The following is a 16,393-nucleotide window of genomic DNA, read 5'->3' as shown; positions in this document are numbered from 1 at the left end:
AAAATGTCAATGTAAAGAAAAAAGAAAAAATATAGTAGGCATTAACCGCATAATAATTATTAAATTTTATTAGAAACCGCATAATATTGTATATGAAAAATGTCAATGTAAAGAAAAAAGAATCTATATAGTTGGCATTAACCGCACAATGATATTATAAATAGCATTCAGTGGTAATGGGAAATAACAAAAGATAGAACATTATTATTGCATATCATTCATGGATGATGCTGAAACAACATTTCAAACAACCAGTGCCCAAATATAGAATATAGACTACCCTGTTAGGAACGAGACAGAGTGCATCAAAATGACAAGTTCAGATGCAATGGATTTAATCTATAGAACGTAAGGACTAATGATACTCCAGAGACTGAATCCAAAGATTATAAGACCAAAAATAGTTGCAGTGCCTCTCCAAAGATTGGAGAAATAGGTACTTTTCAAGAGCCCCATGTTACGGTTGCAACATTGGTCAAAGTGCTTGTTAAGCTTTTGAGCGAGTTCAGAGTAACAAGAATTTTCTTCCACAATTTCAAGGCAGAGTCTATTTACCATTTTGGAAATTGCTTCATTGCTGCCTAACGAGTTAACTATAATATCTTTTTCAACAAGCAACTCCACATCTTCTCCAGTGTTCAAAAGATAGTCCAATAGCCCCATATAATTGCATAAGTAAGCTTCAGATGGATAATAGCATTGCTCCCATGCCACTATGTTTCGGAAAAGGGCTTCAGTTATATCATCTATCTCGAATTGTCTTCAACAAAGGTTGCGTACGTTCCAAGCACTCAAAGCATTTTAAGCACGGTAAGCAATTTAAAAGCCATGAGCAAGTGAAACAGGGATATATTTCCGTGGGATACCACTTATCGAATTGTATGTCAAGTAAGCCACCCACTTCATCCAATTTGAATATCACTCCTGTTTCGTACAATTGTGTTGCAGTAGATAGATCACGAATACTATCTCCAAAATCTTTGTGTTTAGTCGGACAATGGAAATATCTTATCAAATCAGTGAAATGTTTTACATCCTTCTTCTTCCCTTTCTCCTTCTCCATCTCCTTTGGTATGCTCTTGATACATGAATAAAAATAGTTGCGGGCCAAGTCAATAAAAAGAGAATTTTCACTGTGCCTTTTGGAAAACTTTTCATGCAACTCCTCAAGAATAAAGAATGGAAGCTGATTCTCAAGTAATATCAAGTCTTCAAGTATATGACGGTTCAACAATGGATTACTTAATAAGTAATCGTTTTTATATTTTTCTTTTTTATCAGCCCTCAAGAAAAGCTCAATGATAAAGGTGGAATCCTTTAGAACCATTTTCACAAAATCTTCTCTGCTGATATCGAAGCTCTCTGAATAACAACTCCGAATCTTTTTGTTCATTTTCTTCAATGATCCTTGCTATTTCCTTTGGGCATTTCATAGACCGATTACAGAATTCCTTTAAGTATCCCAATTTCAGCTTTTCCATGTCCCTCAAATCTTGTTCATCATCTTCCTCATCCCTTGGTTGTTTTCCATCGTGGTGAAAAGGACCTATTGAGATTAGCTTTGGAGTGTAGGCTTCTTCGTTTACCTGGCGAAGTCTCTGGGGCACTCTGTAGATGCAACACTCGGGCCGCCGGATTGGTTCCATAAAATCATTTTCCATTATTGGAATGTTAATGCTTAGCTCTTCGCTAATGCGACCATTTTGAAGTGAACCAGCAACAGTAGTAGGGACCATCTTTTAATAGCCAAGTTCTTTTTTCTCCTAATCACTAGAAATAGAAAATTGTTTAGGGGCCAAGTCATATATATATATATATATATAACTTATATATATATTATTTATATATAAAGTATGCAATATGATTTAATGTATAGTATTTTCTCATGCAAAATAAAAATATTTTCGTTAAGTTAGTCTTTACTTAACTCAAAATAATTTCTTCTTTATCTAGTTAGTTTACAAACTATGAACTATTTTTTAAACCATACTGTAGGGTCACAATTCGGGGTTCAGGCCCAACAGGTATGAGGTTCTGGCCAAAGGAACCCGAAACAATGAATTTATAGAGAGTGGATTACAGAATTAGGCCTTAACGAAGTGCATACTAATTAACATTGGGCCATACGACAATTGAAAATAAGAAAATCTCCTTCATGTCCATTAAATATGCGGTCTAAGGAGACGTAGGGGATGTATCTTTGTCCCTGCTCAAAGGCTATGGTTCTCACCCTCTTCTTCTGTTCTAAGTTCCTCCTTTTTTCCGTCCCCTTTTTCATGGGGACTCCCCCCTCTTATATAGCCCCCTTGAAGTCATCAGGACCTTACACTTGTTGATCATCTGAACCTTCACTTGAGTGCCCGTCCTATCGGACATCTCCCCCATCTTTTTGTGAGTTGTGATAGCCAAGGTAACACTGTTCACAAGTCCTCTCCACATTAATGCGGTCGGAAAAGTAGCTGTCATGCATTTAATGTAGCAGCTGTAGCCTCTCCCTTGGCATCCTACACTTTCCTCCCTCTTACGGGCTTAGGGGACTCATCCCTATTACTAATACTCGCTGAAGTGAATCCTTATAGCTAGCAGAGTGTATGTTCGAGCCACATTTGGTACGTCCGAGGAGACATTTCTCCTCGGACCGCCTTTTAAACAATTTTGGGCCCACACGAATTGGGCCGGGAGCCTTTTTGGTACCCACACCTTCTCCTCGGACGTGGTCGAATTTTATATGGGGCCCAAGGCCCATTGTATGATCTTGGGACTTTACCCCTACAATAGCCCCTCAAAATTCCGGTTTTTTCCTTCTTATCCGAGGAGAAAAGGCAGGATTTTGACACTTATGGGATTACTTATTGTAAATCCTTGTTTTACGCGTGTGGAGGTACAGCCTCACATGCCTCATTACTGCTACTGGCGTTTCGTAACCCACGAGGCGCTAATTATTGCGCTAGGCAGCTTTATGTCCCTCGAATCTAACAGTGGGGCGCCTAATCAACGGTTGATATTTCCCCAATTCTCTGGGCGGGAGTAAGCCTATTCAATTTCTCCCTGCTATATAAGATTTCCAAGGGGAATTATTTCCATTTTTTGAAAAAGCACTCAAGCGTCCCAGAGCACTCCAATACTTCCTTTTGCAAAGCATTCAAAACTCCATAGACACTCCATTGAAGATTCCCGGCGAGTTCTTCACAAGCTCGAGAGGTTTAAGATCTTCGCTCCCGTAAGTGCTCATTTCTCGTATTACTTAGCCTTTTCCCTCCGTTGTCTTTCCCGGCTTTCTTCCTTAAGTAAACCTTCTTCATGTCGCCTAGGGTTAGTGGGATGGGTAAGCTTGAGAAACTGGTAGACTCTCCGGCCGGTATGGAAGGCTTCAGGGCCAAATACCGTATCCCGCCGGGAGTAGGTCTAGAATATTGCTCCTCGGAAGAGATCTTAACCAAGAGAAAGACGGGGCATGTCGCCATTCCAATGATAGTTTTCATAGAAGGAGGAATGACGATCCTTATGGGGAGAATAACTAGGGATTATTTGCGTGGTCATAGGCTGGCCCCCCACCAGTGCGCCACGAACATGTTCCGAATTCTGGGGTGCATAGACGCTCTGAACGAACAGATGAACCTCAGCCTCTAATGGCACGATGTAGTTCACCTATATGAATGTCATAGCCTCAATGAGTCGTATTACTTGAAATCCAAGTTCGACGAGGTGAGGCTGATATCTTGCCTTCCCAAGTCCAATAAAGGCTTGAAGGACGACCTTTTGATCGTCTCTGGAGCATGGCACGACGGTCTTCACTGCCCAGTTAGGGCAGGAACACTAGGTGGGGAACTGTAGGGTCAGATCCCTTAGAGGGGATCTTAGTCTCGAGTTTTTCTCTCCTTTATTTTGGTTTTAGTTTTGATTATTTGCTTCCTCGGACTAACATAACCTTTCCTTTGGGTTTTTATAGACAAGGAACACACAACTCCGCGGATAAGTTTGATCAATGTCTAGGCCCTCAACTTCCTCCTAAGGTCCGAAATTTTTGTGAGTGAGGACGGGCAACTGCGTGCCGCTCCTCTTATCTTGGACTACAAGCCCCTTTCACGCGCTTTCTTGGACGCCGGTCAAGCCATTAGGGCTGGAAGCCCCCGATTAGCTTGTATTGACGTTTCTATACCAGGCTTTCTTGCTCGGAGAGACCTACCTCCCGTCCAATTGCCTGTTCAGCGCGTTCTTCCAGAGCTGATCATTGAAGATACTCCAATTGCTTAACTGTGATGTTGGTGTATTTGTTAATAGTTGACTGTGATGTTGGGGTATTTGTTTATTATTGCCTTGATGTTGATGTGTTTATTATTATCTTATTGACGTGTTTATTGTGGACTTGTTACTGTATACTAGAGTCCTTCTCATTCCTTCTTCTTCTTTTTTTTTTTTTTTCTTTTTTTTTTTTAATTTTTTAATTCTTTCTTGTTGATTTGTTGTGTTATTGTATATTAGAGTAGAGTGAAGAGTCTTTTATCCTCTTTTTGTTGTTGTTGTTATTGTTGTTGCTGTTGTTGCTGACTTATTGTGTTATTGTTACATTTTCTTTTTTTCTTTTATTGTAGACTAGACTCATTTTGGCATTAAATTTTTTTTTAATTTTTTAATTTTTATAGTTGCTAACTTATTATTTTTATTGTTGTTTTATTTTATATTGTAGATGAATGAGATAAGAGAAAACCCAGAAGCGGGTCAAGGGGCAACCAATGTGCATGAAGACAAAGGCAAACCCCCACTCCCACCAAATGCAGGTAATATTGGTAAAGAAAGATCTTTTGTTTGGGGTCATTTCCCTGTTATTGAAGGGGGAAAAAACCTAAGGCAGCTTTTAACTACTGTGGCACAACGTATGCTTGTGGTACTAAGTTGAATGGCACTACAACCATGAAAACTCACATACAATCACAATGTTTGGAATATCCTTATAAGGAAGAGAAAAAAAACCAATCAACCCTAGCATTCAAACCTAAAGGAGAAGGAGAAAGTAGTGGTAAACTTGTGCCTTGGGTGTTTAATTTTGAGGAATGTAAGAAAGCATTGGCAAAGATGATTATTCTAGATGAGCTATCTTTTAGGTTTGTGGAGGGTCTTGGTTTTAGGAAGTTTATGTCTTTTACCCAACCTAGGTTCAATCCAATCCCTTGCCACACAACAATTGCCAAAACTTGCTTTAGGGTGTTTTTAGGTGAGAAACAAAAGTTGAAAGAAGCCCTAAGAGAGCAGCGGGTCTGCCTTACCATAGATACATGGACATCCATTCAAAATTTGAACTACACGTGTCTCACTGCCCATTTTATAGATAGTGATTGAAAAATACACAAAAGGATTCTTAGTTTTCGTTTAGTGGAAAATCACAAAGGTGAAACACTTGGGAAGGTGGTTAAGATGTGTTTACTTAATTGGGGAATAGACAAGATTCTAACTATTACAGTTGATAATACTGCCTCTAATAGTGGGCTGATTTCTTTTATTCAAAAAATGACTAGGCATAGAAAGGCAACAATTTTAGGGCACAAATACTTGCATTTGAGGTGTAGTGCTCATATCTTGAACTTAATTGTTCGTGAAGGGTTAGCTGAAATGGATGAGACAATAGTGAAGGTGAGGAAATCTGTGCGATATGTGAGATCATCTCCACAAAGACAAAGCACATTTAAGTTATGTGCAGAGAAGGAGAAAATTGACTTTAAAAGTCAGTTGTGCTTAGATGTGCCCACTAGGTGGAACTACACCTATATTATGTTGGAGAAGGTCGAGAAGTATCAAAAGGCTTTTGAGAGATTGGAGGAAGAAGATCAAAATTATCTTAGGACAATTAGAGAGGAGGCAAAGGAAGAAGGAAATGATAGACATGAGGTTACTTGGGGAATGGATGATGTGGATTGGGAAAGGATTAGGATCTTTTCGAAATTTCTTAAAAAATTTTATGACGCAACCTTGCGGTTTTTGGGTGCTAATTATGTCACTAGCAATTCTTTCTTTTTGGAGCTCATGTCAATTCATGACACAATTGACTTGGAGTATGAAAAAGATGGTTATTTGTTGAGAAAAATGGCTGATTACATGAAGAATAAATTTGAAAAGTATTGGGAAACTTTGATAATATGAAACACTTGTTGTATGTAGGGTTAGTTCTTGATTCTCGATACAAGTTGAGGTATTTTGAGTATTGTTTTGGTACTTTGTATGAGAACCAAAAGGCTACTGATATGGTAGAAAGAGTAAAGGCTGTTTTGGTGGATTTGTATAATGCTTATACTCAAAATCAAGTGGGGAGTAGTAGTGCTAGTGCTACTGCACAAGCCCAAGGCCAAAAACCAAGTGGATCAATGGAGAGAGATGATTCTAGTGTGGTTGATGTGAAGGCAATGATATTATTAAAAAGAAGAATCGATAGTGGGCAGTACCCACACAAGAAACATTGATATTATTAATAGCATTAAGGGGGTAAAGCGAAATAACGGAAGATAGAACATTATTATTATTGGCTTAAATACAAACTCTTCGTGAAAGCATAAACAGTGTTGTAAATAACCAGTGCCCAAATCTAAAGTAGACAACCCTAATATGAACGAGAGGGTATCACAAGCTCAGACACAATGGACTGAATTTATTTTTGGAGCTACATAAGGTCTAATGGTACTCCAGAAAGTAAATCCAAAGACTATAAGACCAACAATAGTTACAGTGGTTCTCCAAAGATTGGAGAAATAAGTACGTCTCAAGTACCCCATGCTACGGTTGCAATTTTGCGCATAGTGATCACAAAGGTCTTCAGCGAGATCAGCGTAACAGGAACTTTTTTCCACAACTACAAGGCAAAGTTTATTTACCATTTCGGCAGTTACTTCATTGCTACCTAAATCGTTATATATAATATTTTTTTCAATGAGCAACTCCACATCTTCTCTAGTGTTGATAAGATAATCCAATATCACCATATGATTGCAAACGAAAGCTTCCAATGGATTATGACATTGCTCCAATAGCATGATGTTTCGGAGAAGAACTTCAGTATCGTCATCTATTACGAAGCGTGGGATCTTCAACAAAGGTTGCGTATGTTCCAAGCATTCAAAGCCTGTCAAGCCCAGCAAGCATTTTAAGAGCCATGAGAAATTGAAGCATGGACTTGTTTTAGTGGAAAGCGACTTATGGAAGTGTATGTCAAGTAAGCCTTCGTCATGCAATTTGAATATCACTCCTGTCTCGTACAGCTTTGTTACAGTACATGGATTTTTCACTCTTTTTTTGAATTTGAGATTATCTGGACAATGTGAAAGTCTGATCAAATCAGTGAAATGTTTTACTTCCTTCATCTTCTCATCTTCTGGTATTTTCTTGATAAAGGGAGAAAAATATTTGCAGGCAAGCTGAAAAAAGGGCTTTCCACTGTGTCTTTCATAAAATTTCTCATATAACTCCTTGAGAATAAAGAATGGAAGTTGATTCTCAAGTAATATCAAGTCTATCTGTATATCGTCGTTCAACATTGGATTACATAAAATAAAATCGTCTTCATATTTTTCTCTATCATCAGCCCTCAATAGAAGCTCGATGATAAAGGTCGAATCCAATAGAACCATTTTCATGAAATCTTCCCTGTTGATATCAAAGCTCTCTGAGTAACAACGACGAATCTTATCTTGGTTTTTTCAATGATCCCTGCTATTTCCTTCTGGCCTTTCCCAGTCCGATCACAGAATTCCTTCAATTTTCTCACTTCCATATCCCTCAATTCTTTTTGGCCGTCCTCGTCCCTTACTTCTTTTCGACCGTGGTGAAAAGGGCCTATTGAGATTAACTTTGGAGTGTAAGCTTCTTTATTTATTTTGCGAATTCTCCCGGGAGCCCTATAGATGCAGCACTCAGGCCACCGGGCTGGCTCCATGGCAGCTGAAACATCAATGATCGACTTGTCGCAAATAAGATCACTATTTATGACTGTTGTAATGTCAATGCCCAGCTCTTTGCACATATGATCATTTTCAAGTGAACCAGCAGCAGCAATAGGCACCATCTCCATTAATTGTCAAGAGCCGTTTTTCCTAAAGATGTACAAAAAATAATCACAAGCACTATAATGGAATCATCTTTTTCTTTTCTTATAACTCAATTTTTATGCTAAATATTCAAACTTTTATTTTTCTAATAAAGAAAACCACATAATGCCATTAAGTTACAAAACTATTAACCACTAAAATGGAATCCTTTTGCAATAGCTTCAGTTATTAAGAAATTTTTTAAAACCCACTAGAGTAAGACCCACTCAAAGTAAGATATTCGATTATACAATAGAAAACCCACGAGGCTACAATCCTATGCACAGCACAAAACGAAATACTAGACTAACACATGACCATTTTAGGAAAAGTGTTAGTCTCACTGCAAAAAGGGAAGCCAAACCCTTAGGACAGTAATCACAAACCTTGGTGAGAGCGAAATAAAGTTTTGAACCTTTTGTTAGGCCACGTACATCGTACTTTCTTTAATTTTGTAGTTATTATCATTTTCATATGAAGAAAAGGAAATTTAAGAGACAAACCTTTTTTTTTGTTTTTTTGATAGGATATAGACAGACATTTAATACGTTAAAAAAAAATGTGTATTTGTGCTTATAGAAAAATTTTCCAAATATAATATCGTATATTATACCATTAAAAGCACAACATTAAAGCAAATACGATTTTGTTATAGAATGACTAAAGCTTTTAATGTTGGCATCACAATTGTCAATAGAGTACTTTTTTTTTTAGAATGAATTGTCAATAGAGTACTTCTATATGAAATTTGACACATAATAATTACTACATGATGATGTGTACATTATGTCAAGCCAAGAAATGTAAAAGAATCAATCTCATTACAAAAGGCCAAAGGCTTTGTAGCTAAATTGATACCTCCCTATGTACAAAATATTTGGAAGTTTGAGGAGAAAGGGTTCGAGCTGTGTGGTTAATAGCATGTTGTAATTATTTCTAAAAAAAAAAAAAAAAAATCTCATTACAAAAGTATTCAATAATTAATCCACTTGATATTAGGAAGCTTCAATATTAAATTAGAGCAACAGAATCATTTACCTTTTAAAAGTTTTAATTTGAGAGTAAATCAATAAAATAGTTACCAAGTTTTTGAAAAATTCCTCACCCATTGTAACATTTGTATTTTCTTGATAGCTCGGACATCTGTCATGTCTTTTATTGAAAGTTTGAAAAAAATATATATTTATTTATAATATTCATTAATTAATAACTATTAATAAATAAAAGTTAAATTAGAGAATTTGTAGAAAATTAATACCTTATCTAACTCAATTAGAAATTACTTAGAGAACATAAAATCTAATTTATTTCGTTTTTTATTGTTATATTCATCAATACAAAAATATGATGAGTTCTAATTTTCAAAAAATTTATGTTGCAATTTAATTAGAAGAATTTACCAAAAATTCAACGGTTTTTATTTTATATTATCGTACAGATTGAAATATATAATATGAGATTTAAAAATATCAGGAAAAAACATAACTAGACCAAAATATTAATATCGGATAAACATATTCTAAACAGTCTAAACCATTCAAAATAATACCAAATTTTAAGACAAGACATAGACTAAAGAAACAAAATGGATAACTATGATATACACACTTACAAAAAAATTAAGAATAACTTGTTAATCATTTATATTACTTATATATAAAGTATTTATGTAATATGATTTAAAATATATTATTTTCTCATTATTTTTTTAAACATCTCATATCATGATTTTTGTTGTTGAATAATTTAGAGATCACACAATCAGAAGACACTAATTAAGGCAATGCTAATTGTTGCCCCTGAGGATGCCGAAAATTGGGTGACTGTCCTAGTGGATTATGCTAGTGAAAAGTTCATGCACTTAAGGAGAATTAATTCAGGGCAAGATGAGCAAATATCTTCACCGAGTTTTGAGGGATCAAAGAAATGTTTTAAGGTTGGTTGTGGTAACGTGCAAGGAAATAAGAATACTAGTAAGGGCCGGCTCAAAAGAAGTGGTAATAAAGATAAAGGTTTGAGTCAATCCTTGCATAGCCCAAAAGAAGTTGAGCCCATGGAGAAATCTACAATTGGAAGCCCGAAAGCAATGAGAAATTGGAAGAGGCTTACCACAAGACCTCAGACTCTTACTAATTCTTTAATTGTTGATGTGGAACCTAGGCAGAAAAGGAAGCAAGCAAAAAACATGAATAAGGAGACTACGGGTGTTAAGGGAGAAAAGAAACATAGAACTATGGAGAATGAGCAATTTGTTGTGTCAACTATGGGATCGATGGAGGTTGCATAGCAACCATGCCGGGCATGAAAACACTCCTAAGATGAAAAAAAAAAAAAAAAAAAACCTCATCGCTTCGATGTCCAAGAAGGTGTCGTTTGCCATTTTTTCAGGTTTTTTGGGCATTCAAGTGAAGATTCACTTTTCTTATAGTAGTTTAGATTTTGAAGGTTTTTTCTTTTTTCATTTCTTTCTCTTTTTACGATGTAATCGTGCTACTCTAGCGTATGCTAGTGTTGCAAAAGAGAAAAATTGGTCATATGTCCCTCTTTCTCTTCCCCATTGTATATCATATTTCTCAATTAATAAAGTCTACTATCGTTTCCTCTAAAACAAAAAAAGAATTATGAAATATATAAAATGTAATCAATTTTATATATAATCTAGATAATAAATATCAATGTAACATGCCTAAATAAATATAATAATAAAAAAAGGAAAATCTTATTTTTTATTGATGGCAGTTAATTTTTTTTTTTTTTTTAAATCTAACTTAAAACCAAAATTTTCAATTGTATTTTCTTCTAAATATAAAATAAAGAATAAAAACCGGTATCTCTAATTTTTCATGTACAAATAAAATTAAGAGTTTTTCTTTTGGAAATAAAGAATGCTTGAAATAAAGAGAGTTACTTATTTCAAAGAACACATATTTTAAATATGTTTTGGTTTAATGAGTTACCTATGGTATAAGAGTAATAAGTGAAAAAATTATGTATTAATCATTTATATAAACTTATCTATTTTTAGAAAAATATACCTTGGATACTTGTTAATTTAATGAGCCACATAAGATATAAGAAGAAGAAGGACAAAATTTAATTACAAAATTGGTTGTAACTTAAGGCTATAACATCACTCAATATCTTTTTATTGGAGGTAAATTTTGATAAATCTATCATCGGATTACATCTTCTTTTTATATACACCGTGCTTGCAAAATTTCTAGAAAATTAAAGATCAATAGTTATGTCATCAATAAATTGTTTAAATTGCAAGTTTTTGAAATTTAAAACTATGCATTAAATATAAGCTTATAGATCATATGGTAGATAATATCAGATTAAAATAAAATTTGACATATGTATTAAGAACGTAAAAAAACATGTAATTCAACAGTTAGATTTTCAAAATATATAGTAGTATTTATTTTATTGAGTAAGGTTATAACTTAAGGTTACAACCAATTTTGTAACTAAACTTTGTTCTAAGAATAATAGAAAAAAAAAATGTATTAGTCATTGATATAAAGGTATTACAATTTTTATGAGATCTACAAACCTACCTACTCAAATATAAGAACATTTGCATTATCTTGTGCAAAAAATTCTATCTATTTTAACATAAGAACTTAATATTTTTATTTTACACAACTACTTTCAAAAACACTCATATCAAATTATCTATTCTATATTATATTTTATATAAATAATCATTTTCACTATTTGTTTATTATTATCTTCGTAAAGTGTGAGGGAGAAAGAGAGATAGGAATTTGATGAGATAGGATGTGAGAGAAAATAAAATAAAATAATGATATACAAAGTTACAGCAATCGGGTAAATACATACCACGGTTATTGTAATAACTTTACAAATTTATACATTTTTAATTTGACTGATATTAGTGATTTTGGAGCTTAAATGTTTAAATTTGACACATTTTTCTATTATACATATATTGATACGAATTCTCTAATCTAACTGTCTTAAACACCGTTTCGTGTAAAATAAATGAATATAACAATAATAATAATAAATAATAATAATAATATTCCCTAATTTTCTATTTATAAAATATTTCCTATTTGTCAAAATAAAATATTTCTATAGCTACTTAAAATAAAATATATTTCTTATTTATTCATTATCTTCAAGCTGATATATATAAATTCAGATCAACTTTGATAATGTATAAGAAAAGTAAGAGAATTTCAATAATAAATTTCTTAATAAGTGAAAATATTGGTGATTTATATTTATCTGCATAACTAAAAGTTTTCAAATAAGTTTACAAATAAAATAAAATAATCTAACTAACGAACTAAATTATATGTATATATATACACTTTTTCCAAATGAAAGTATCACCAACAAAAATATATTATCAGTAGTTGTTACAATTATTTCCACATAAAGAAAATTTTCAAAATTAATACTAATAAATCCTACCCAAGACCATCAATTTTGTGAGAAATGTTAAATTGATTAATCATATTATTAATTCAAAATGAGATGCTGGCAAAAGTTAAATACATGAAGTAAAATAGTCTAACCAAAGGCTAGGACACCACTTTCTTATATAAAACACACAAAAAAATATTGTTATTATTATTATTATTAATCTTATAAATATAAAAAGTTAAATACATATTCTTTAATAATTTGATATAAGAAAAAATAATGTTTAAAATTATCACTTTAAAATCCCTCAAAAATCCCTCGTATTTTTAATAATGATATATGAGAATCATTATCTAAATTTTATATGTAAATGTTAAATTCCCACTTTCAACAACTATAAGTTTTTATATGTAACTTTAAAGATACGTCTCAATTATATTGACTGCTCTTCTTTATGAGAAGAAGCAATCTCACCTATCATTGTTGCAATTATTAAACTACTTAAAAAAAAAAAATCCCAAAACTCACCACTATAATTTTTATTAATTTGTGAAATATGAAAAAAGACTACTATAAATTTTATTAATATTAGTTTCTGAAAAATGTTAAAATTACTATATATAAATTTTACAACTGACATGATAAAGATATGATTAGTGTCAGTACCCTAATAATTAATAAATAACTATCTTAATTATTTTTATAATTGATGACATATAAATTTATAAGTTATATATATATATATATATATAAATTGACAAATAAGTTTTATATATGTTGGAGTTTGATAAATAGTGATACTTCAATTTCCATAATTTTATGGGATTCTAAATTTTCACCTAGAAGATATGAATTTAAATTTAGAGCGTCTTGCAGTAAATTAGAATGGTATCAAATCATGGTTAAAACTAGTGAACTTCTCTTTTCTAGTCTCTACTCTAATGGTCACGTGGGTGGGTAAAAAAAAAAAAAAAAAAAAAAAAAAAAAAAAAAAAAAAAGAAGAAGAAGAAGAAGAAGAAGAAGAAGATAAACTTACAATTTTTTTTAGTGATAATTTCAACTTATGGTTTCCAATCTTGAAAAGCGAAATAAACTCACATTAAAATCTCAAGATTTCAATAAAATTAGATTTTTAGGGCTATTTGAATAATAAAATCTAATTTATCAAAGAATAACTAATAAAAGATATATATATATATATATATATTTTTTTTTGTGAGAATCAACTAATAAAAAATTCTCAATAAGTTGAGTGGTTGTTCCGCTCTCCCTACTGTGGCATAGTTTGTCCCTTCCCTTGGGAAGTAGATACGTCCCCTATAGTAACAGTGCTTACTATTAGGGCTTTAGTCAGGGTTTACGTGATAGTTTTCACTTTGTCTTATGCCATGGAAGAGCTTGCTTAGAGTTGGAAAAAGCTGTCCTTATCAGAAGTGGAAGGGAAAAAGGTTGATTTATCGAGGGAGAAGAAAGCAGGGGAACACGTAGTGGTAGAAAATTTTCTCACACGTAGGAATATTAACATTGAGGCGGTGGCTTGTACGTTCCGGCCAATACGAAGAACCAGGGGAAATTTTGAGGTTAATGACGCCAGGAAGAACATGATACTGTTTGATTTTGAACTTGAAGTAGATGCACAAAAGGTTCTTATGGGTGAACCTTGGGCTTTTGATAGGCACCTGGTTGTTACGGAACGCTACGATGGGTCCTATCCAGTCCATACCCTGAAATTCGACTCAACTCTCAGATGGGTGGGTCTCCTTCAAGTACGAACGTTTACCCAATATCTATAATTGGTACGGATAGGTTTCTCAGGAAGATAAAGATTGTGTTCTCTGGCTTCAAAGCAAGGGTATGTTGGCGATGGAGAAGCAGCAGTTTGGTCCGTGGAACAGAGCCACCCAGTATAACTAGTCAAAGAAAACAATTGTCAAAGTGAAGGGTTTCGAGGTTTCCGTTCCAAAAACTAAGGAACTAACAGCAGTGATCAACTCGGCAATGAATCCTGTGGGGGGTGACTCGTTGGTGGAAAATCATCGAGTATCAAACCAGTTAGTCTTGAAAGGGTCAGCGGGTGGACATAAGAGAGGTGTGGTAACGCCGGTCATCGGAAAACCTGTGTCCAAACAAGCCAACCCGAATTTTGAGGAGATTATTCGGGATATTGATGAGTCTATCAACTCATTCTCAGGGAGTTTAAATTCGAATTTGAGCATGCCTAATCTGTCTAAGGAAAACAAGGAAAGGAGAATGCTTTTGGATGTCCTGGTTTTAGAGGCAAACACTACGCGGGAATTTTCGATGGAAAAATTGTCAGAAAAACTGGGAGCAGCTAATCCTAATGAGGAATTTTCGGGTGGTAGTTTCCATGTTGGGTGGACAGCTGGTATTGGAGATTAAAAAAAAAAAAAAGTGGGAAAGGCGGCAATCATCGTAGAAGTGAAAAGAATTGTGATAAAAACAAAATACCACCCAAGAGAGCTGCACCTACCCAGGCCTTGACTGAGAAACAAAATGGGCCAAGGAAGGGTACGGGGTAAGGATCATGCAAAAGCCCAATCCCACTCAAAGTATGGACTGCATGTTTAAGGAAGCCGCCCCAAAGAGGAAGGGTAGTGACCAACCAAAGGATGCAGTAAGTCTTAGGAGCACGTAAAGAAGTAATGACCTGTTTAGATAAAGGAGAAAAGAAAGAGAGTAGAGGAGAGTAAAGTAAAGTTAACTAAAAATAAGTTAATTTTATGCTAAATTTATTCTACTCTGCTCTCTCTCCTTCTCCGGATCATTGAAGTTGGATGAAGAGTCAAATACAGCATGCTATATTTGACCCTTGCTATAGGAATCTTAAATTTTATATGTGAGCTCCTTATATTTTTTGTTTTTTAATATTTGGACTTTCAAAAGGCCCTTTCCTCCTCAACACATGTTATGCAAACAAATCGCTTAGAATTATGTAATGTATAATTAGTATTTGAATGGTAATCCTTTATATCATCTTTTGTGTTCAATTTTAAATTCCACTAATTAAAAATTTTCATGTATTTCTTTGAATTTCATTATAAAATAATTAATATGAATGGGAAAAAAATCAAACACATGACATACTGTGATTGGTGGAATATAAAATAGAATACAATATATATATATATATATATATATATATATATAGAGGATATATATTCCTTGAATATTAAAAATTTTACTATAAAAAAGTTTACAAATTGGCATAAAAATTAATTTAATTGCTACCTCTACAACAACTAATAAATAAATATTGTGAATTGTCTTCTTATAATTGGTAACACATTAATTTATAAGGTTTTTGTATTAAAACTTGTTGTATAAATATCATCACTCTTATGTTTTACGAAAATAAAACAGGATACCAAATAAGATTACCAAATTTGTAGGTGTTTGGTTAAATAATAGTGTGGAGTTTGATATCACATGACCTTACTTTCCACAATTTATACGATTCTAAAGTTTCATTAAAAGAGCGGAATTTTATCTCATGTCTTGCACTAAATATAAATGGTAAAAAAATAAACCCTGAAATTAAGTAACTAACTTTTTATTTTATTTCAAGTCTCACATACTCTAATGGCCATGTGATTTGTTTTCTTCTCGTTAAAATTCTATTAAGCTCTTAGGATTTCTAAAACTGATTTCGTAGGGCCTACCCAACACAGATTTAGTTTTATCAAGAATTGAAACATACATAAGTTTAAATTAAACTCATGAAAATGAAAACTTTCAATAACAGAAAATCTTACCAATCAAATAGGCTGGAAAACAAATGCCTTTGCCCTTTACCCTTGAGAGCACCTCTTAAATATATAGTATTAGAATTTAGTCTCGATTGTGATAATAATACCATACTCTCTTCTTGCAGTTCTATTTATAGTATGTGTTCTCTCTCACAAGT

The 16,393-nt window shown here is 33.4% G+C and overlaps 1 protein-coding gene and 1 pseudogene across 1 annotated transcript; both read right to left on the bottom strand.

Annotated features, from left to right (window-relative positions):
* Window positions 1-339: 339 nt before the first annotated feature.
* On the bottom strand, window positions 340-1,063 carry LOC115985053 (putative UPF0481 protein At3g02645). The gene is made up of 2 exons (XM_031108024.1): window positions 870-1,063; window positions 340-760 (listed from the first exon to the last, which is right to left on the bottom strand). Exons 1-2 carry the CDS (start codon window positions 1,061-1,063, stop codon window positions 340-342), a joined length of 615 nt encoding a protein of 204 aa, XP_030963884.1.
* A 5,554-nt stretch (window positions 1,064-6,617) lies between these two features.
* On the bottom strand, window positions 6,618-8,053 carry LOC115985051 (annotated as a pseudogene).
* Between the last annotated feature and the right edge of the window lie 8,340 nt (window positions 8,054-16,393).

This window comes from Quercus lobata, chromosome 4, assembly GCF_001633185.2.
Source record: "Quercus lobata isolate SW786 chromosome 4, ValleyOak3.0 Primary Assembly, whole genome shotgun sequence".
NCBI lineage: Eukaryota > Viridiplantae > Streptophyta > Magnoliopsida > Fagales > Fagaceae > Quercus > Quercus lobata.
The sequence above is the reverse complement of the archived record's forward strand: the minus strand, read 5'-3'. Positions and strand labels throughout refer to the sequence as shown.

What these genes read in the sequence shown, in the direction of transcription:
- LOC115985053 (XM_031108024.1), bottom strand. Translation starts at nt 1,063, where the DNA reads ATGGAGAAGGAGAAAGGGAAGAAGAAGGATGTAAAACATTTCACTGAT. An exon ending in CTTGACATACAATTCGATAA is followed by an intron (nt 761 to 869) that starts GTGGTATCCCAC and finishes CCTTTGTTGAAG; the next exon opens with ACAATTCGAGATAGATGATA.